The following is a 21,041-nucleotide window of genomic DNA, read 5'->3' as shown; positions in this document are numbered from 1 at the left end:
GGTAGATGTGCAGGTGAACGAGCCTCTGATAGTGTGGCTGATGTTATTAGGCCCTGTGATGGTGTCCCCTGAATAGATATGTGGGCACAGTTGGCAACGGGCTTTGTTGCAAGGATAGGTTCCTGGGTTAGTGGTTCTGTTGTGTGGTGTGTGATTGCTGGTGAGTATTTGCTTCAGGTTGGGGGGTTGTCTGTAGGCAAGGACTGGCCTGTCTCCCAAGATCTGTGAGAGTGATGGGTCGTCCTTCAGGATAGGTTGTAGATCCTTGATAATGCGTTGGAGAGGTTTTAGTTGGGGGCTGAAGGTGACGGCTAGTGGCGTTCTGTTATTTTCTTTGTTGGGCCTGTCCTGTAGTAGGTGACTTCTGGGTACTCTTCTGGCTCTGTCAGTCTGTTTCTTCACTTCCGCAGGTGGGTATCGTAGTTGTAAGAATGCTTGATAGAGATCTTATAGGTGTTTGTCTCTGTCTGAGGGGTTGGAGCAAATGTGGTTGTATCGTAGAGCTTGGCTGTAGACAATGGACCGTGTGGTGTGGTCTGGGTGAAAGCTGGAGGCATGCAGGTAGGAATAGCGGTCAGTAGGTTTCCGGTATAGGGTGGTGTTTATGTGACCATCGCTTATTAGCACCGTAGTGTCCAGGAAGTGGATCTCTTGTGTGGACTGGTCCAGGCTGAGGTTGATGGTGGGATGGAAATTGTTGAAATCATGGTGGAATTCCTCAAGGGCTTCTTTTCCATGGGTCCAGATGATGAAGATGTCATCAATGTAGCGCAAGTAGAGTAGGGGCATTAGGGGACGAGAGCTGAGGAAGCGTTGTTCTAAGTCAGCCATAAAAATGTTGGCATACTGTGGGGCCATGCAGGTACCCATTAGCAGTGCCGCTGACTTGAAGGTATACATTGTCCCCAAATGTGAAATAGTTATGGGTGAGGACAAAGTCACAAAGTTCAGCCACCAGGTTTGCCGTGACATTATCGGGGAACACTATCCACTATCATAAAGTTCCGGTTTCCCCCCCCTTGCGGTCCCGCGGGACTGGGGCTGTGTCTTTCAGTGAAGACTCTCCCCTCCCCCCGGGATAGAGGTTGAACTGAGGCAATTTCCAGTGTTACTTTCACTTTCCCCGGGCAAAGGCTGCGAGCCGAGCACACGTTTATCAATCGGTACAAACCCAGTTTCTGTTCACAACCTTCCGCGGAGAAGCCCCGAGACAAAACTGCAGCTCTGCCATCGCCAGAATGAGCTGAGCCACATCCGTGACCGACAGGAGCCAGAGGAGCCAGCCAGAGGAGCGAAGTCTGACCACACCTGACTGCTCAGAAGACCCAACCAGGTGGGTTAATTTTTCTCCAGAAGGACTATTTCTAACGTCTAATGCACGCTCCTTACTGCTTGGACAGATTATTCAAAACACAAGGAGTAAATAATTCTGTGAGAATTTGTTTCTCTCTTTATGGGAGGGAGGAGGGATAGCTCAATGGTTCATGCATTGGCCTACTAAACCCAAGGTTGTGAGTTCAATCCTTGAGGGGGCCTTTAGGGATCTGAGGCAAAAATTGGGGATTGGTCCTGCTTTGAGCAGGGGGTTGGACTAGATGCCCTCCTGAGGTCCCTTCCAACCCTGATAGTCTATGATCATTTGTTTCTCTCTTTATGGAAACTTTACAATACCTCTACATTCAAAGTGATTTACCGTCAAATACATTGTGGGTTGTTTTCATAGCAATGTAACATGAGATTTTTACAGCTTGATGAATTAGTACCTAAAAGGTTGTTACAAGGAGGAGGAAGGTAAATTGTTCTCATTAACCTCTGAGGATAGGACAAGAAGCAATGGGCTTAAATTGCAGCAAGGGGGGTTTAGGTTGAACATCAGAATAAACTTCCTAACTGTCAGGGTGGTTAAGCACTGGAATCAATTGCCAAGGGAGGTTGTGGAATCTCCTTCCCTGGAGATTTTTAAGAGCAGGTTAGATAAATACCTGCCAGGGATGGTCTAGATCAGAGGTTCTCAACCTTTTTCTTTCTGAGCCACCCCCACGACATGCAGTAAAAACTCCATGGCTCACTTGTGCCACAAGAACTGGTTTTCTGCGTATAAAAGCTAGAGTCAGTGTTAGCGGGTAGCAAGTAGGGCAAATGCCTGGGACCCCATGCCACAGGGACCCTCATGAAGCCACATTGTCCCATGCAGTGGGGCTTCAGCTTTCTGCCCTGAATCTTTGCATACCTTACAGGTTAAGTCATATTGGGCTAGATCCTCAACTGGTGTGAATCAATGTAGCTGCTGCACTGAAGTCAATGGAAATATGTTGATTTACTCCTGCTGAGGTTTTGACCCGTTGTGTCCTTAAGATTCAAAAATGTGTGTTTCTGGTGAACTTACTTATTATTCAGCTATCTGGTTCATTTATTTTTTATATTTGACAGTGTCATACTACAGAATTGTCATTGAAGTAAGCAGGGGGTTACATGCACAATTCTCATTAACAGTAGTATTTTTCTTGGGATTTTGCAATGCCATTGCCTTCTAATGATTCGTAACTTTCATGCTTATGCATGCACAAACCAGAAGGAATAGGACGGAAGGAGGGCAAAGGGTAATTACCAGACTAAAAATACTGGTCTTACCACAAAATTGTGCGTAGCCCAAGCAACGCCTACCCCGGTATTTAACAACACTTCGTGCAAAACTGAAGGAAAGCATCATCTTATCTACTCTATCAACAGTTCCTAGCTTTGCAGTAAGGTTAAAGTCCTCCTAGATAAACTGATGCCAAACTAAAAGCCATATCTTAAAGAAACAGTTCACCTTTTTATTTAGGGACCTATTCAAAGTCCATTGAAATCAACAGGTGTCTTTCTGTTGACTTCAATGAGCTTTGGAAAAAATTCTGAATGCTCTTCTATAGGAAGAAAAATCAAAGAAAAAGACACTTATGGGCAAAATTCTTCACCTTCTGATATTCTGGTTCTCTGTTTCCCTTCATACATAGATTTCCCAGTGTCATCTGTGGTAATTCAGTGCACACAGGGAGAGCAAAAAGAAAAGGAGTACTTGTGGCACTTTAGAGACTAACCAATTTATTTGAGCATGAGCTTTCGTGCGCTACAGCTCACTTCATCGGATGCATACTGTGGAAACTGCACAAGACATTATATACACAGAGACCATGAAACAATACCTCCTCCCACCCCACTCTCCTGCTGGTAACATAAAAGAACCATCATTCCTATGGGAAAGGAGATTTTTATATACTAATTGTCCTTTTCTTTTTGATTCAGTTGCCCACATATGTCATTTCAAGTACACAATTACTTGGGCCATTGTCTACCTGCACAAATAATGTCAAATTCCTCATTAGCACTTCTGCAAATGATCCAACATTGCTAGAAAGGCTGATCTTCCGTTGTTAAATGATTTTACAACATTTGTAGATGTGCTGCTCTACTTAAGTTCTGGCATATTTGATATAACATAATAACATTATAACATGTGAGGGTCAGGACAGCGTGAGGTACATTTGAGATCACAGTGAGGGGGGAACTCAAAAGTTTATAAGGTTAAGTGTAGTTTGGAACCAAAAATGTGGATGTTGTAGAAACCAATTCAATGTATTGGTTCTGCAAAAATGGGCTGTAGGTACTGCGCTGCCTCTGTATCAGTGTTTTGACACTTTCAGGAATTAGAAAAAGGTAGAATGTCACACTGGATCCCTTAAAACTCTAGGCTCCAAGTCCCTCCGCTGATAGAAATCAGTGTAACTGTTAGAGTTGGTTGAAACATTTTCAACTGAACATCTTTTCACTGAAAAATTTCCTTTTGCGAAAGCCAAAACATTTATCAGGAACATAAATTATGATGAAGTTTTCAGTGGTAACATTTCTGAGGTTCTAGGTGGACTCTCCAATCGCTTACAGAGAGAGAAAAACAACAACCCATTTTAACATAATTCAGTTTCACAAAAGGGTTCTGTTTTCATTCCAATGTGGACCAAAACCAAATTCTGAAACCTTCAAAGTTGTTGCAAAATTGAATTGTTTTTCTCCATCCATCTCTAGTAGCTACATTAACTTTCATGGTGCTATGCTGAGTGAAGCCAGCTGGTGACCTGGGCCCACCTGTTATGCAGGAAGGCAATGTCTATTTTAGAAGGATTCAGGGATTTAATGATATTCAGTGGAATTCACTTTTGTGTACAGGTGGAATTTTAAGGCTCAAAGATTGTATATTAAAGTTTAGAACCATACTGTAATCAATCTTTAATACAAAGAATGAGGCGAGAGAGGCCACTGGGGTTCGTCTACACAGTCCATGGCGCTGAGTCTCCCAGCCTGGGACGACAAACTGGAGCTTGCATTAATGCTCTAAAAGAGCTGTGTAGGCAGCACTTTGAAGTTGGGGGGACGTGAAGCAGAGGGGTCCCACATCTCAGGGGAGTGCCCTAAGTCCTGGGATAAAAGTTATGAGGGAGCTCCTCCTCTCTCCCTCTCTTCTTAGCTCCCCCCTGCCCCCAGGTGTTTTGTGTGAACTTGCCTGCAAGGCCTGATCCTTTAGGCATTCTCACAGGACGCTACCAGACTGGGCCCCACCCATTGGTGGTGGGTAGGGGAGGCTGGGGGAGGCTGAGTTTCCCCAAATGGCCAGGCATGGCCCCACCCACACTCCACCTCTCAGGGCCCCACTTCAGCAGAGCCGCTGGGCAGATGGAGGACATGGGGCTCCCCACAGCAGCCCAGGCTCCCTCTTAGCACAGCCCGGCTCTGGCTTTCAGCCTGGCCGGGGGACGGGACCTCAGGGGGAAGAGGAGCAACAGTGGGCAGGGCATGATCAGCTCCTCCACTCTGAATCGCAGCCCCTGCCTCTGTTGCTTCCTGCCTTCCCAAGGCTACTATGCCCATATTAAAAAGTGCAGCGACCATGGCCCCCCTGGACCCTCCCGGATCTGGCACCACTGCTCTGAGTGAGTTTAGGCACCTATAGGATTCATTAGGAATTTTCTGCATTGAAGTGCTTTTGAAACTGAGACTTAAGCAGGGTGTATCCAGGGTAACATTGTTATCCCGCGGGCAAATTCACGTTGCCCTGTATTTTTTGTGGCCACAGAGCTATGGAAGAGAGGATAGCAGGGGTGATTTCTGGTCCTGTGTTTAGGGAAGGTTTGGTGACGTGCCTGTGAGAGAGGCAATGTAACATATTGTGAGACAGATTGTTCTCTGCCGTGTGAAAAGCCTCATTTTCATGAGCAAATCTCTGGGCATGGTTAACCCAGGGAAATTATTTTTCATCACTACTTTTGAACAAAATTATTTTTGTTTCATTTTCACCATTCTATTTTTTAATGAATCAACTCAAAAGAATGTCTTTCATGAAACAAATGGAATGGAATAAAAACTAACATTTTCTTTATTTATTTGTATATTTCCACTATCAACAAAACAATTTATGATCCAGAGCGGAAGCAGAGAGAACAGAAGGCTAGAGATCCCAGCAGCCATGGCCTCAGGGGCTCCTGTACGGGAAATCCAAGAGGAAACCAACTGTCCCATCTGCCTGGAATATCTGAGGGATCCAGTCACCGTACAGTGCGGGCACAACTTCTGCCAGGTCTGCATCACTCAGTACTGCGAGACATGGGCAGAGCTGGGCTCTGGCCCCTTGTGTTGCCCCAGTTGCAGAGCCCGAATCCAGAAAGGGGTGCTCCGAAAAAACTATCAGCTAGCAAATATAGTGGAAAAAATCAAAGACCTGGATTTCAAACCAGGAAAAGAGAATCTGTGTGAGAGACACGGCAAAGCCTTGGATCTGTTCTGTGATGAGGACGGGGAAGCCGTGTGTGTGGTTTGTTGGAAATCTTCAGAGCACAGATCTCACACGGTGCTTCTCCTGGAGGAGGCTGCCCAGAAATACAAGGTAGGAAACACTGTGGATCCGGGAAATTCTTTCTTTTTCAGACTCAGTCTCTCAGAGCCACAGAATCTCCTAATTTCCCAGATTTTCTCCCTGATCTCTGGAACCACCTAAATCTCCCCACCCCCCTGCAGTCTCCTTTCTCTGGGCAGGTGCAGGGAGCCTTGGCCACTGATGGCAGGCGCAAAGCCTGTCATTAGGGAGACATGGGGCCTGGCTACATTTGCAAGTTAGAGCACATTAAAGCAGCCACAGGCACCCTAACTCGCGACCCATCCACACTGGCAAGGCATGTCGAGCGCCTGGACTCTGCAGGTGGAGCGCTCCTGGTAATCCACCTCCGCGAGAAGCATAACACTTGCTGCACCCCGGCTGAAACGCCCAGCATCTGTGTGAATGAGGTGTTGCATTACTGCGCTGCGATCGGCCTCCGGAAAGATCCCATAATCCCTTTAAGTCAAGTGGCCACTCTTGGCATTGTTTTCAACTCACTGGGCTGTAGGAATGCAGATATCCCCCTTCAAAGCTCCATGTCTGACAACCAGCTGCTTCTCTGCTCCAAGACAAAGCAGCCATTAGTGTGGAAAGCTGCTCGCTATGCCTGTGTGAGAGAGAGAGGCAGGGTGTGGAGGGGTGTCTGCTGCTGTCTGAACTGACAAGACAGCCTGCTGACACGATCTCAGCCCCCCAAAAACCCACTCTCTCTCCCCACACATACACACAACACACTCCCTGTCACACTCCATCCCAACCCCCCAGCCCCATTTGAAAAGCACATTGCAGCCCCTTGCATGCTGGGATATACCTCCCACAATGCACTGCTCTCTGTGGCGTTGTAAGAGCTGCTAATGTGGCCACGCCAGTGCGCTTGTAGCTGTCAGTGTGGACACACGGCAGCGCTTTCCCTGCTGCGCTCCCCGAGGGCTGGTTTAACTCCCAGCGCTCTCCATCTGCCGGTGGAGCCAGGCCCGTAGGCACTAGAGCTCCATGGGAGGCACGTTCCTCACACACAGGGCTGAAGCAAGATGTGTCCGTGCTGCTGCCAGGCCAGGCATGGAAGGCACGAGCTGCGCTCACCACACCCCTGACAGCCGGGGTGGCGGGTATCAGAGGCAGGGCAAGGCAATGCCTTCCCGACCTGCCAGGTGTAGCCCCGCCCACACTCCGCCCCCAGGCACCCCCCTGCTTCCGCCACGGCTCCTGGACCCTCAGTCTTCTGGGGCTGCCTGGGCTTCAGGCTGGGGAGGCTGGGGCCATGTGCCATCCCTGTGCTCCAGGGCCAGGGAGGCTGGGGCCGCGTGCTGCTCGCTCAGCGGGTGGGTGGGAGATTGGGGGTACTCAGGGGCTGGGGGCCTGCCCCCATAGGAACAGCTGAGTTTAGAGGCTGCACAGGGGGCAGGAGGGAAGAGGCTCTGAAATTGTTCTATGTGAAGAGGATCTAACTTCAATGTGTCTGGTTTCTCGTCTGTCCTGGGCTCACCGAGCTCACACGGTGGTTCCCATCCAGGAAGCTGTCCGGTGGGACAAGATACAGAGTTGCCGTTCAGTCTAACGGGTCAGAGCTTTGGATTTTAATTACAGGTTAAAGGCATCACAAGTTGCCTGACACCAGCTGTTAAATGATCAGTGAGGTTTGATTCTAGATGGTGCTTGATTCTCAATAGCTGCAGGACAGCCTCTGAGAGTGTTGCTTTCAGTCTTCAGAAGGGGGAGTTACAAGCTGTGACTGTTATTACTGATTGTATCACAGCGTTTAATATTGTTATTTGCATCCCAGAAGACACTACAGACCCCAGATGAGATCTGACCTCGATTGTGGGGGGGCCTGCACAAAACCATTTACAGTCCAACTGGACAAGACAAAGTGTGGGAAGGGAAACTCAGGCACAGTGAGGGGAAGTGACTTGTCCAAGGTCACTCAGTAAGTCAGTGGCAGAGCTGTGTATAACCCTCGCTTTTCCAAGTAGAAGTGCAGTGTCCTATCCACTAGGCTACGCCGCCCCCCACCTCCAGCAGCACTGAGTAGGGATGAAGTGCGGCCATTAGGAGGAAAAGACTTCTTGGTAAAGGTCGCAGGTCCAGCAGGGAGACGAGGCTTCCCACTGCGATTCTAGACTTCTGGATTGCTCCATTCGGGGTTAAACTCGGAAACTGCCGGCCTGGACTAGAGGAGATCATGGGGCTAAACTCCAAGCACCTTGACTCCCCACACAGAAGGGCTCCAGACAGCTCAGGTCCATGTCAAATACCCCTGGGATTACACTGGAATGTAACAAAACTAACCCCAGGCTGGAGCTGACCGGTGCCAGTCTGACCTGTTCTGTTGTGTACGTGGGCAAGCACCAGCCAGAGTGGTTCCATGAGTCCCACCAGGCAGCCATTTGAAATCTCCCAGAATCCACTGCTTCTGGGATCTTTATGAGGGAATGGGACAGTGGGGTTCCTGCCCAGGGGGCATTGCCACGGAAAGGGTTTAGGACAGCACTGGGGCAAACCCCAACCGTTCTTCTGACAAATCAGCCTGTTTAATTAGGGTGGCCATTGAGGCTTTCCCCGAACATAGCACATTCCCATGCCTGCCTGCATGGGCCCACCCCCAACTGTATCACTTGGCCTGGTTGGGCCCACCCCCGCCTTTGTCAGCACACCCCCACCTGCATCATTCTGCATCAAAGTATCACCCCCACTCCTGCCCCCACCCTCACAGGTGTCCACCTGCATCCTCAGTTTCCTCCTGTCTCTTTTTCACCAGACAAAGACACCTCCAGGGACCTGGTGGTTTCTGGGATTTGTATCATTTTGTTTATTAAACCTTCTCAAACCCAGATTTATTGAGTCATCCCCGTGTGACTCCAGTGTCCTGTTATGCGCTATACCACTAATCAATTCATAAATACCAATAAAGCTTGATTATAATTGAGATCTCTCTCTAATTATTAAAATACCTGAACCTGAACTGGTAAGAAGTCAGAATATGACATGCTCCCAGTCTGTATTAATAAGGTTTCATCTCCTTGGTGGTCCTGATGTCGCAAAGCGATTCACCAACAATCATCTTGGGTTTTGGGTGGAAAAACACCCAGCTCTACACCCCTCTCAACCATCTAAATGAAACCTCTCAAATCCTTTATGGTTCTTCAGGAAAAAATCCAGGCCCATTTGAAGACTCTGAGGGAAGAGAGAGAAAAGCTCCTGGGATTTAAAATGACTAGAGAGGGGAAAAGGCAGGAGTATCAGGTAAGGTGCCTGTTGTTATTAACCGGCAGGGACTGGCCGTGGGAGGTCCATTTGGAGGCAGATTACTGTGTGGCCTTGGGGAACGTGGACTTGTGTGTGTTTCTCCATGATCATGGATTGCTGGGTTAGATTCATGTGTAGGCAAGCCCTAAGCTTCCATTTCAGTTAATGTCTAGCCCTTGTGGCTTTCCCAGAAATCCTCCCCAAGTGAACTGAATGTCACCCGTGAGGTGCTGTCCACTGTGTTTGGTCATTTTGTGCATTATTAACGTGTTTGTTCTTTTTTGTTCCCTGGCATCTGTGTCAGCGTAGTGCTGAGTCCTGCCTCCTGCTGCTCTGGGTTTGAATTCATAGAGACCATGAATAATAGAATGTGCTGACCATGACAGACATGGAAACCTCCCTTTCAGAGGGATGCAGGGGCCAAATGGGAAGGTGTAGAGTCCTCAGCCTAGTACACACAGGCAGAGGCGCAGACTTCACCTCTAGCCGGGGCGTGCTTGACCCCCCACTCTGCCCCGGCCCTGCTCCCATTCCACTTCTTTCCCCAAGACGCTGCCTGCGCCTGGCCTCTTCCTGCCTCTGCTCTGCCCTCGCCCTGTCCCCATTCTATCCCTTCCCACAAGTCCTTGCCCCATCCCCACCTCACCACGTTCCTGCTCTTTCCCCTGCCCCCTGGAGCATCCCCAACACCGTGAAACAGCTGTTTCAGGGCAGGTGGGAAGCGCTGGGAGGGAGCGGGGGAGTTGGTCCATGGGGGGCAGACGGGGAACTTGGCTGCTGGTGGGTACTGAGCATCTGCTAATTTTCCCCCGTGGGTGCTCCAGTCCCAGAGCACCCACGGTATCGGTGCCTGTGCACACGGGGTACAGACAATTGTCAGAAATTTTCAAAGAAATTGCACACTCAGCTCTCCATGAAAGGACCCCCGGCTCCACCCATGTCCCTGACCAGCCCTTGCCCTGTTTTCGTACAGAAACAAACACAAACCGAGAGGCAGAAGATTGTGTCTGAATTTCAGCAGCTGCGGCAGTTCCTGGAGGAACAAGAGCGACTCCTGCTGGCCCAGCTGGAGAAGCTGGACAAGGAGATTGTGAGGATCCAGAATGAAAATGTCAGTAAACTCTCAGAGGAGATTTCCCATCTCAGTGAGCTGATCAATGAGATGGAGGGGAAGTGTCAGAAGCCAGAAAATGAATTCCTCCAGGTGAGACTGAGGGAGAAATATTAGCACTGGAGCATAGTAGCCAGGGCGGGACCTTCCTTCCCCCTATTTGCTAAATCCCTTCCCTGAAATCCCCTGTATGTTTCAGATGGGACTGAGATTCTTTTCTCTCTCTCTCCTCTAGGATGTCAGAAGCACCTTGAGCAGGTACGTGGCTCTCTCTTGCTCCCCCTCACAAATCTGGGAAAGAGCTTGATGGTGATATTAGCACCACCTCTCCCCAGGACTCTACTGAAAAATGTGTGGGGAAGATCAAAAGTCGGATACCAATCTCTCTGATCCACTTCATCCTGAGGTTCTCACCCTGGTACAGAAGACTCTGGAATTGTCCATTCAGTGGGAAAGACTGACCTCAAGTGTTTCCTAGAGATGTCACATCCCTGGGGGAGTGGCTGCCTCAGGATTGTGGGGATGGAATATGGGCCTGTCACTACTGGGGCCCTGGTTACCATTCAGCCCAAGGCAGCAGTGGTCAAGAGTCTTTCCCACCTGAGTCTTTCCTAGCCTGAGGACTGTTTGGAGACCTGTGTGGAATGAGCTGGCGGGAGGAGTTGGTGTCTCAGTTTAGTTCCTAGTGGACAGATTTCTACAGCACTTTCCATAGGAACGTCCTGTCCCTCAGAGCATGGAGGCCAAGGAGTGAATTGGCCATGGAGCCTCAATTCCCCTTTTGTCCTCAGAGCTGATCTCACCAGACCAGAGCTGAAGAATATTAAGGAGTCCTTAGAAGGGAAGGTTGTATGGCCATGGGCTGTGTTGCACCTGCTCTGAGGCTGGGAGAAGTCGAGGAATTCGAACTCCAGGCATATTAGAGCAGCGACTCACTAGCCAGAACTTATCATGAGTCACACAATGAAATATAATCACGGGAAATTGTTTCTCTCCAGGTGTGAGAAGAGGAAGTTCCAGCAGCCAGAGGAGATTTCTCCTGACCTGGAAGAGCAAGTCAGCGATTTCTCCCAGAAAACTATTGTGCTAATGGAGACTCTGAGGAAGTTCAAAGGTACCCAGAAGGGATCTAGGAATGGAAATTGGGAAGAGCCTCTGAGACTGTGGGAAGAGAATGGTGCTGGTCAATTAGTTCACACTTAGATGATGCTTCCATTTAATTGTTGGGTGAGAAGGCCAGACATTTGGGTCCAAGACACTCAGGTTGATTAATTCAAACCTTTCTTTGCACCAGAAACATGCTTTTCAATGACAGTTACAAAGTAAGAAATGACTCATCGACTTTAAGGTCAGAAGGGACCATCATGATCCATCCACTCTGACCTCCTGCACATTGCAGACCACAGAACCTCCCCACCCACTCCTGAAATTTACCCGTAAACTCTGGCTGAATTACTGAAGCCCTCATATAATGATTTAAAGACTTCAAGTTACAGAGAATCCACCATTTCTTCTAGTTTAACATCGGTAAATGATACGTGCCCTATATGGGAGAGGAAGGCAAAAATCAACCCCAGAGTCTCTGGCAATTTGATTTGGTGGAAAATTCCTTCCCTATCCCAAATATGGTGGTCAGTTGGACACTGAGCATTTCAGCAAGACCTAAAAGCCAGACACCTGGGAAAGATTTCTCCCTAACTCAGATCCCTCCCGGACTCGTGCCCCATCACCAGCCATTGGGACATTTGCTACTAGCCATCGCAAATAGAAAGAAGTGCTGGTCAGCTCCCTTCTCCTGGGGCATAGGTGGGTCACGGGGGATTTCTCCTAGGAAGCTCTAATTACCCCTTACAATGTCTGGAATATTATATACATCCAAACTGCGTATTTACTAGTTCTTTTACAATCACCTTTCAGTGGTATGAATATAAAGTACCTTATATAGGTCATACACTGCAGATGCATGAACACATAATTGGCAGGGCTTTTTTTCTTCAAGTTATTTTCATGTTATTGTTCTCTTCTCTGATTGATTATGCACACGCCACTTTCCCCCTTGTCTCCACACAGGGGGTATTGGACTTTGCTAACTTCTCTGTGGCTGGATGCACAGCCTAGCGCCAGCCCTTCAGTGCCTCACCCCAGTGCACAGCCCCCCTCAGCCTAGCTCCATCCCTCTAGTGCTGCCCCCCATTGCACAGCACCCCACAGCCTAGCTCCAGTCCTTCAGTTCCACCACCCCACTGCACAGCCCCCTCAGCCTAGATCAAGCCCCTCAGTGCTGCCCCCTCACTGCACAGACCCCCTCAGCGAAGATCCAGCCCATCAGTGCTACCCCCTACTGCACAGCCGCCCAAAGACTAGCTCCAGCTCCAGCTCCTCAGTGCCACCTCCATATTGCACAGCTCCCCACAGCCAAGCTCCAGCCAGTGATTGCTACCCCTCCCCCGGCTGCACAGACCCCCTCAGCCTAGCTTCCCAGGAGCAGCAGGGATGAGGGACAATGGAAAGCCACTTCTGGGAGCCACCGGAGGTGAGTCCCCCCCTGTGACGAAGTGGGACTGTTCTTAATGTTTCCTCCGAATATTGTGGGGGTGCCTCAGTTTCCCCTAGGCAGTTCTTAAGTCTCTAGGTGGTGGGGTAAGGGTGTATGATCATTGCAGAGCCCTAGAGGGCAGGTGTGTGCAGGAGTCTGGACACAGAGAATGGCCGACACCCTGTTTCCTGGCAACTGATGGCCTGGGCCCTTCCCCCCTGCAAGGTGAGAGCTAAAGGGTTGGAGAACAAAGGAATCAGGTGACCTCCTGGCCTGGGAAAGGAACAAAGCCCAGAGGAGGAGGGGCTGGAGGGAGTTTCAGTTTGGGGCTGGCTGGGACATGGAGTGAAGTGCAGACGTGGTTGTCTGGCTCACTGCCCCCCCGCCCCCCCAAAATAGACCCAGCTGAGGGGTCCTGTTCTCTGCACCTGCAAGCTCTGTTTTAGACCATGTTCCTGTCATCTAATAAACCTCTGTTTTACTGGCTGGCTGAGAGTCAAGTCTGACTGCGAAGTTGGGGTGCAGGACCCTCTTGCTTCCCCAGGAGCCCTGCCTGAGCGGACTCGCTGGGGGAAGCGCACGGAGGGGCAGAGGATGCTGAATGCTCCGAGGTCAGACCCAGGAAGGTGGAAGCTGTGTGAGCTGTGTGTCCTGAAGACAGGCTGCTCACAGAAAGGCGACTGCCCCAGAGTCCTGACTGGCTTCATGGGGAGCAGTTCCAGAGTATCGCCCAGGGACTCCGTGACAACTGGTGGCAGCGGCGGGATATACTGCACCCCGTGGACGGCGCTTCCTGCAGTAAGTGACTGGGGAGCAGTAAAACGAAGGGGGATTGACGGGGACCAGGCGTGCTGAAGATTCAGAGAGAGACGGTTTCAGGGGGTGGTTAACTCCTGGAAGTGTGTGACCAGAGAGGAGGACTTTTGCAGTAACAGGGTCCCCCGGGGGATTGCAGCGAGCGGTCCCAGGGGCGGAGGAGTCTGCAGCTCGACCCTGGCAAAGAGGTGGTGACCTTGAGAAGGGCTGGCACACTAGGGGTTCTCCCTGGAAACCGTGGGGAGCTGAGAGCACACAGGCCTGTGAGTCCACAACAACTTGGGAAGAGCGGAGTGACGGCCTGTCACCGTCTCCTTAAGAAGGACATTGTAACCCTGTGCAGAAAGAGAGGGTTGAGCATTGGAAAGTTCACCAAAGCACAGTTCATCGTGCAGCTGGAGGAGGATGACCGCTCTAAGGGACAGATTCCTGACCCCAAATGGGGCGATAGCAGGATCTGGGAGCAGCTGGAGTGGGAGCCAGGCATCGCCAAGACTCCTGTCCCTGACTAGACGAGGGTCTTCACGATCGGGTTCCCCATCCGGGGATCGGAGACGGACGGGATTAGAGCTGAGTCCGAGAGAGCCAGAGGACTGTGAGAGACAGCGAGAGCCCGAGAAAGAGCTGCAGAAGCAGCAGCAGCATGAACTGGCGGTGGGGGAGCGGAGAGGCCTAGGGGACCTCCCAGGTGTGAGTGGGGATAGACCCCGGGGGGCCAGCTCCGCAGGGAACCTCGAGACTAAATTGCTGCCCCTGGTTAAGGAGGGGGGGATGTGGATGCCCACCTCACTGCCTTTGAGCAGGCTGGCGATTTGAACCACGGGGACCCTGTGGAAAAGCCCCGGTGTCTAGCTCCCTTGCTGGGTCCCAAGGCCGTAGACTCCGTCAGCCAGATGGGTGGGGAGGTGGACAGGCTCCCACTCCTGACCCCAACCTATATGTCTGTGTGGAGTTTCCTGGGGCCAGGCCCCTCGGACCCCCAGTGGGAGCGGAAGGTGATGGTCAGTGGGGAGACATTCCTGGGGTGGCAAGATCCTGGGACAGAGAGAACTGTTGTCAGGCCCCTGGTGGTGCAGCCTCAGATGCTGAGGGGCTGGGTGAGCTGGGTGAGGGTCCCAGGGACGAAGCCCCTCGCCCTGCCTATGCCCCAGATCCCTGTGCAGACCCAGGAGGGGTGGGGCTGGCTCGTCGCTGGGGTTCTCCAGGATATCAGCTGTGAGACCCTGTTGCGGGGTGACTGTGTCTCTTTGGGACAGGATCCAGGCCTTGCTCCTGTAACTGCCGAGGGTTTTGAATTTGAATCCAGGGAACCAATCGGCGGAGAGGGAAATGGTCAGTGAAAATGCAGATGACCTGGCTGGCAGCAGGGAGGAGCTGCTAGGCTCAGGATATCTGCCTGCCTGTAACCAGCCCCTGGGGCTGGGTGGGACAGAGAGATGCTTCCTGCCTCCTTGCACACCGGAGAGGGGGCTCACGCTGGTTCTGATGCACTGAGGAAAGCAGGGAGCTCACTGCCTGCCCCCACTGGGACAGCAAGGGCAGCGCTGAGCACAGTGGGAGCTGAGACCCCAGCTGAGTGGGGGGAGACACAGGCAGGGCAGGGGATCTGTTGGGAGTGGCAAGGTGCTTGGTAAGGAAAGTTTGGATGAGCCTAGGCAGCCTTGTGATCTGATGGCTGTGTCTAGTCAGCAGTGTGGGAAGGCGAGGAGAGTGGAAGATGAGCGTCCCTGACCCTTACCTGTTATCTGTGTCGAGAATTGTGACAGTGAAGGAAACGTGTTTGTGTCTGCTCAGGAGAATGGCCCTGTAACTAGGTCGCATCCAGTTAGGGTTTATGTAAAATCCCAGAGACCAGACAATTCTGGTGCTCGTATTTTGCCTGTTGCTAGTGTGTTGTTGGAAAGGGTGGAGCAACTCTGTCTAATCAGGGTGAGATCCTAGCCAGGGCACAAGGACAGCATGAAGGTGTGTGATTGTGTTACCTACTGAGGGTGTGGAAACCTGTAGCAAGAAGGAAAAGTTTCCTGAACTTGTGTGTGGCAAAGGGAAGGAGAATGCTTCTAACCTTTTATCTAGGAAGTCTGTAAGTTTGCCTGAAAGGGGATTGTGTAGGAATCCGCCTGATGGGCCAGAGGTAATTCTGGATGTAAGGGAGACCCAGAAAGAGTCTGTTGTTGCTCAGGAAAGTGTTCCTCTAGAGCAAGCCCTAGGTAAAGAGGGTAAGAGCAGAATTTCTGGGAGGGGTGAATTGTTGCATAGAAAAGCCCTAGGGAAAGGAATCCTCATGGAGTCTTTGCAAGCAGTTTACTGCCACTGAAGGGTGTGAAAGTGGTTTAATCAAGAAAGTTTCAGTTCCTAACAGCCAGAAATTTTCTGTTGTGAATGGATCCACTGACTTTCCTGTTGAAGGATTCAGTGTGGATAGCTTTGAGAAGGTCTCAGATGGAGTGAAAGCTGTTAAGAAAGTTAAACAGTCCTATAACCAAGTGGCTGTGTTTGGCCAGCTTGTCGGGGAGAAGACCCAATCCCAGTTTGACCCCCTGGGGTTTTGGGGTGGCCAAAGGGCACGGGTCGCAGAAACCTTCCCACATGCGGCCTGCGAGTGCTATCGACCACCCCCGACCTAAGGGAGGGCGTGAAACTGGAAGGGCCTGGTGTAACTCCTACCAAGGAATGGGAGAGATGCTGGGGCATCCATGGGAACGTTGGTGGCTTCGAACTTCCCCAGGTCACCGGGTAAAGTGACCCCGCTCAGTTCGATCTCGAAGGGGGGAGAGATATGACGAAGTGGGACTGTTCTTAATGTTTCCTCCGAATATTGTGGGGGTGCCTCAGTTTCCCCTAGGCAGTTCTTAAGTCTCTAGGTGGTGGGGTAAGGGTGTATGATCATTGCAGAGCCCTAGAGGGCAGGTGTGTGCAGGAGTCTGGACACAGAGAATGGCCGACACCCTGTTTCCTGGCAACTGATGGCCTGGGCCCTTCCCCCCTGCAAGGTGAGAGCTAAAGGGTTGGAGAACAAAGGAATCAGGTGACCTCCTGGCCCGAGAAAGGAACAAAGCCCAGAGGAGGAGGGGCTGGAGGGAGTTTCAGTTTGGGGCTGGCTGGGACATGGAGTGAAGTGCAGACGTGGTTGTCTGGCTCACTGCCCCCCCGCTCCCCCAAAATAGACCCAGCTGAGGGGTCCTGTTCTCTGCACCTGCAAGCTCTGTTTTAGACCATGTTCCTGTCATCTAATAAACCTCTGTTTTACTGGCTGGCTGAGAGTCAAGTCTGACTGCGAAGTTGGGGTGCAGGACCCTCTTGCTTCCCCAGGAGCCCTGCCTGAGCGGACTCGCTGGGGGAAGCGCACGGAGGGGCAGAGGATGCTGAATGCTCCGAGGTCAGACCCAGGAAGGTGGAAGCTGTGTGAGCTGTGTGTCCTGAAGACAGGCTGCTCACAGAAAGGCGACTGCCCCAGAGTCCTGACTGGCTTCATGGGGAGCAGTTCCAGAGTATCGCCCAGGGACTCCGTGACACCCCCCCAAAGAATTTGTTCCACCCTGGTCCCTGCTCACAACAGCCCCCGGCCCACAGCCAGAGCTTGTCCCTTTGTCCTGGTCAGGAGACAGAGGAGGTTCCCATCGACCCTGGCATCACCCCTGCCCGGAGACGGGTGCCCTGGTCACAGTGAGGTGATGGGAAACCCTGCTCCACTGAGAGACCCCCCTCCTCTGCTTCCCACATCCTGTGACATGATGGGGAATCTCCCATGTAAGGGACACAGACAGGGAAGAGACATGGGGTAAGCAGTGTAGAGGTGGGACACACACACACACACAGACACAGACACTCATCCTCCCATCAAACATATTATTTAAACAAGAAAAAGAGAAAAGTAGTGACAACAATGCACTGAAATATGCTTTTAGGAGAAATATTTATTTCAATGCCCCCATCCCACAAAAAAAATATTGACTGCGGCAGTGAGGGACATTCAAAAACACTCACCTGAGTTGAATTTATTACTATTATTATTGTTTATTATTTATTAAAGAGCTAGGTTATGGTTTTTTCAGTGTGGAAAATTGTGTGTTATTTTACGGGTTGAATGATGACTGAATGACATAACTCCCTGCCAATGTCCGCCACTAACTCCGGTAATTTTGTCAAGTGTCCATCGCACAACATGATGCTGCCAACCCCTGGCCAAAGGGACCAAAGTGGCTAAAGTTACTTTTCTGCCAAAGTCTTTGTATGATCTGCGTCTAGGTTATGACAAAAGGCAGTGAGTGAATGAGACAAATCAACCGGAGTTTGAAGGGTGGGAGGGGATGAGGCGGGGAAAAGTAAATCTCTCTGACAGATTGTGTGTCCTGGGATGGTTGTGAGGCTGAAAGGATGTTGGTTCCATTGCTGGGAGATGCCTGAATGAGAGAGGAAATAGAAGGTTTCAGTTAGTTTCTATGAAATGCCTGAGTGTGTCTCTGGGCCTCTCGATCTGTTTCTCTGTCATGATGAAAACACAGTTCTATGCGTTCAGAGTGGGGACGCTGTTATAAATATGAAAGTCTGAAATCTCGTCTCTTTTCTCCTTTCCCCCGCCAGACAGTCTGCCGTCTGCACTGGAGACACAAATTGGGGAATCCCTAGGAGCACACAGACAGGGTGAGTTTGCAGCTGGAGATTGTCTTTACATTAGGAGAAAATTCCAGTGAAAACATCTTCATGAGATTGTAACGAAAGTTACCAACCAAATCACCAGTGACTGTGGCGCACACAGCCCTAAAAATAACCTATTCACAGTGAGGAGATCCAGGGGCACTGGAACATGGGGGGCTAGGGGACCAAGCTCACCCTCTTTTCAACATGGGCATAGCTTGGGGGCAGTGGACCATGTTGGCCCCCCAAACTGCAAGCCTTGGGCAGGCATGGAGCATCGCAGCAATGGCTGTGCTTCATGGAGGGGCAGCTGATCAACTGCGCCCTGTGTAGTGCAGCTTCTTCCTGGTGCTTGTCCCTCTCAATGGCCCCACCCCTGCTCCTCTTCCCCCTGGACCCTCCACCTGCCCAGAATGGTACATGCCGGAGAGTGGACATGGGAAGGTGGAGGGTCAGGGGCTCTCTATAGTGGCCAAGGCTCCCAGCCTGGCCAGGGGCAGGGCCTTGGCGGGAAGATGAAGAGTGGGGCAGGGCCAGGGAGAGGGCAGGGCCACAGGTGGTGTGACCTAGTACCCCACCTCCCCAACTTCTGCCAAGGTGCTGGAACACCTGGGGAGATCCCAAGCTGACATCACACAAATAATCCTGACACCAACCTGAGTGCTGAGTTCATGCCCATGCTAATGAACAGAAACACTCTCCCTGAGCAGCACCCGAACAGAGCTCTCTGCACTGACGACTATCACATCCCTCTGTTTTACCCCGGTGTAGGGGGTCTCCCCATCGCTCTTCTCCAACATCCCACCTTTCCTCTGGGCAGGGCTGGGCTCTCCCATTGGAGCTGCTTCCTGGATTGGGGCGATCCTTTCCCTCTGATGCTGCCAGCTCCTCCCTTCTCTCTGGCCTGGGGACGGGGCTACCTCACCCAATGCCACGTCCTACTCTCTGGTGTTAATCAGCTCTTCCCCAATGCTGCATCTTCCTCTCTCTTCCCAGCCCTGGGAGAGGAGACTGCATTAGAGGAGGGAGATTTCCTCTGGGCTTCAAAACTGGACCTGCTTCCTCTGCTCCCTCCCCACTAAAACCTTTCTTGGTGTGTCTCTCCTGCTGGGAATGGAGCAGAATCAACAGGGGTAGCTGGGAGCTGATGCTTATGCAAGCGAATGGGAAATTAATGAAGTGGGTCTCCTTACAGAGACTGAGGAAGTGCAGTGACATCCCCGCTCAGTCTCAGGTGCCCAGGACAGAGGCAGCTCCCTGCGATCCAGGCCTGTCCCAGCCAGAACAGGGCTGCTGGGGAGAGTGAGAAATGGTCCCAGCCTCCCCCAGGGCTGAGCTCTCCTCCTAACGCTCTGATTCTCTCTCTCCCCAGAGAATGTGACTCTGGATCCAGACACGGCTCATCCCGACCTCGTCCTGTCTGAGGGTGGGAAAAGTGTGAGATGGGGAAACACGTGGCAGAATCTGCCTGACACCCCTGAGAGATTTGACACTGAGCCCTGTGTGCTGGGCTGTGAGGGATTCACCTCGGGGAGACATTGCTGGGAGGTGGAGGTGGGGGGTGAGGGATACTGGGCTGTGGGGGTGGCCAGAGAGTCTGTGGGGAGGAAGGGACGGATCAGCCGTAGCCCTGAGGGGGGGATCTGGGCTGTGGAGTGGGACTGGTGGGGGGATCAGTTCCGGGCTCTCACCTCCCCTGTGACCCCCCTGCCCCTGAGCCGGGCCCCCAGCAGGATCCGGGTTTGTCTGGACTGTGGCCGGGGGCAGGTGACATTTATCGGTGCTGGTGACGAGGCCCCGATCTTCACTTTCCCGCCGGGCTCCGTCCCTGGGGGGAGAATCCGCCCCTGGCTCTGGGTGGGGGGGGGATCCCGGCTCCGCCTGTGTCCCTGAGACCCACAGCAGAGGGGGAACCGGAAATCAGCCCCTCGAGCCTCACGGACCCCAGTCTCTATGTACTTGGAGGACTCCCATCTACCCAGCCCCTGGCGCCTCATCTCTATGGCCCATGGAAGCTCCTCCCCCTTCCTCTCTGGAGCCCAAGTGGTGGGAGGGGGAGGGGGAGGAACCCGTGGGGCTGCAGGAGGGGCAGAGGGGCCCTGCGGGGCAGAGGTAGGGGCTGGGCAGGGGGCAGAACTAACAGCCGGGCTGGGGACAGGCAGAGGTGGGGGCTGGGCAGGGACCCAGCATGAATCAATCAGGGGTTGGGGGGCTGGGGAGAAGCAGCAGCAGGGAGCGGTTTGTGCAGATCTGTGGGATTGGATCTCACGGGGTCTCCCAGCCAGAACTCCTGCCGCAGGGGCCCAAGTCACTTCAGGACAACTGCTCGCACTGTCATGGTCCCACACACACGTGGGGGCAATGGAGGGGAAGGGTAGGGGGTGCAGATTGATGGAAAAACCATTGTATAACTTTAACAAAATCATCATTCAGTCAGTCTCACGATTTTTTTAAACTCCTGAGGTTGGCAGCACTGGGGGAGGCAGGAACAGGGCAGGTTTAACCAGAGGGAATTAGAAGAAGGAAGAAGGAAAATGTGAATGAAAATAAAACAAGAATAAAGGGAGAGTCCAGGAGAAGTGGTGGAAAATGTAAATGAGAAGAGTGACAGGAAACTATCCCTGACAGGGGAACCAGCCTGGGGGCAGCAAGAGGGGAAGGGATAAAATTGGGGGTGGAGGGGGTGGAATGGAGCAGCCATGGGGGCTGATCTGTAACAGGGAGGGGAGGAGAGTGGGAGAAACACAGGAAAATAAACAGGGATCAGAAGGGAGGGTTAGAAAAATGAA

General features: G+C 51.8%; 1 protein-coding gene across 1 annotated transcript; it reads left to right on the top strand.

The window, feature by feature from the left end:
* Nucleotides 1–875: 875 nt before the first annotated feature.
* LOC119567515 (tripartite motif-containing protein 10-like) lies at nt 876–20,145 on the top strand. The gene is made up of 8 exons (XM_037913687.2): nt 876–1,333; nt 5,456–5,914; nt 9,053–9,148; nt 10,125–10,355; nt 10,498–10,520; nt 11,261–11,376; nt 18,199–18,258; nt 19,625–20,145. The coding sequence occupies exons 2-8, from the start codon at nt 5,498–5,500 to the stop codon at nt 20,143–20,145; spliced, it is 1,464 nt and encodes a 487-aa protein (XP_037769615.1). The 5' UTR covers nt 876–1,333; nt 5,456–5,497.
* Nucleotides 20,146–21,041: the final 896 nt, after the last annotated feature.

This window comes from Chelonia mydas, chromosome 14, assembly GCF_015237465.2.
Source record: "Chelonia mydas isolate rCheMyd1 chromosome 14, rCheMyd1.pri.v2, whole genome shotgun sequence".
Classification (NCBI taxonomy): domain Eukaryota; kingdom Metazoa; phylum Chordata; order Testudines; family Cheloniidae; genus Chelonia; species Chelonia mydas.
The sequence above is the reverse complement of the archived record's forward strand: the minus strand, read 5'-3'. Positions and strand labels throughout refer to the sequence as shown.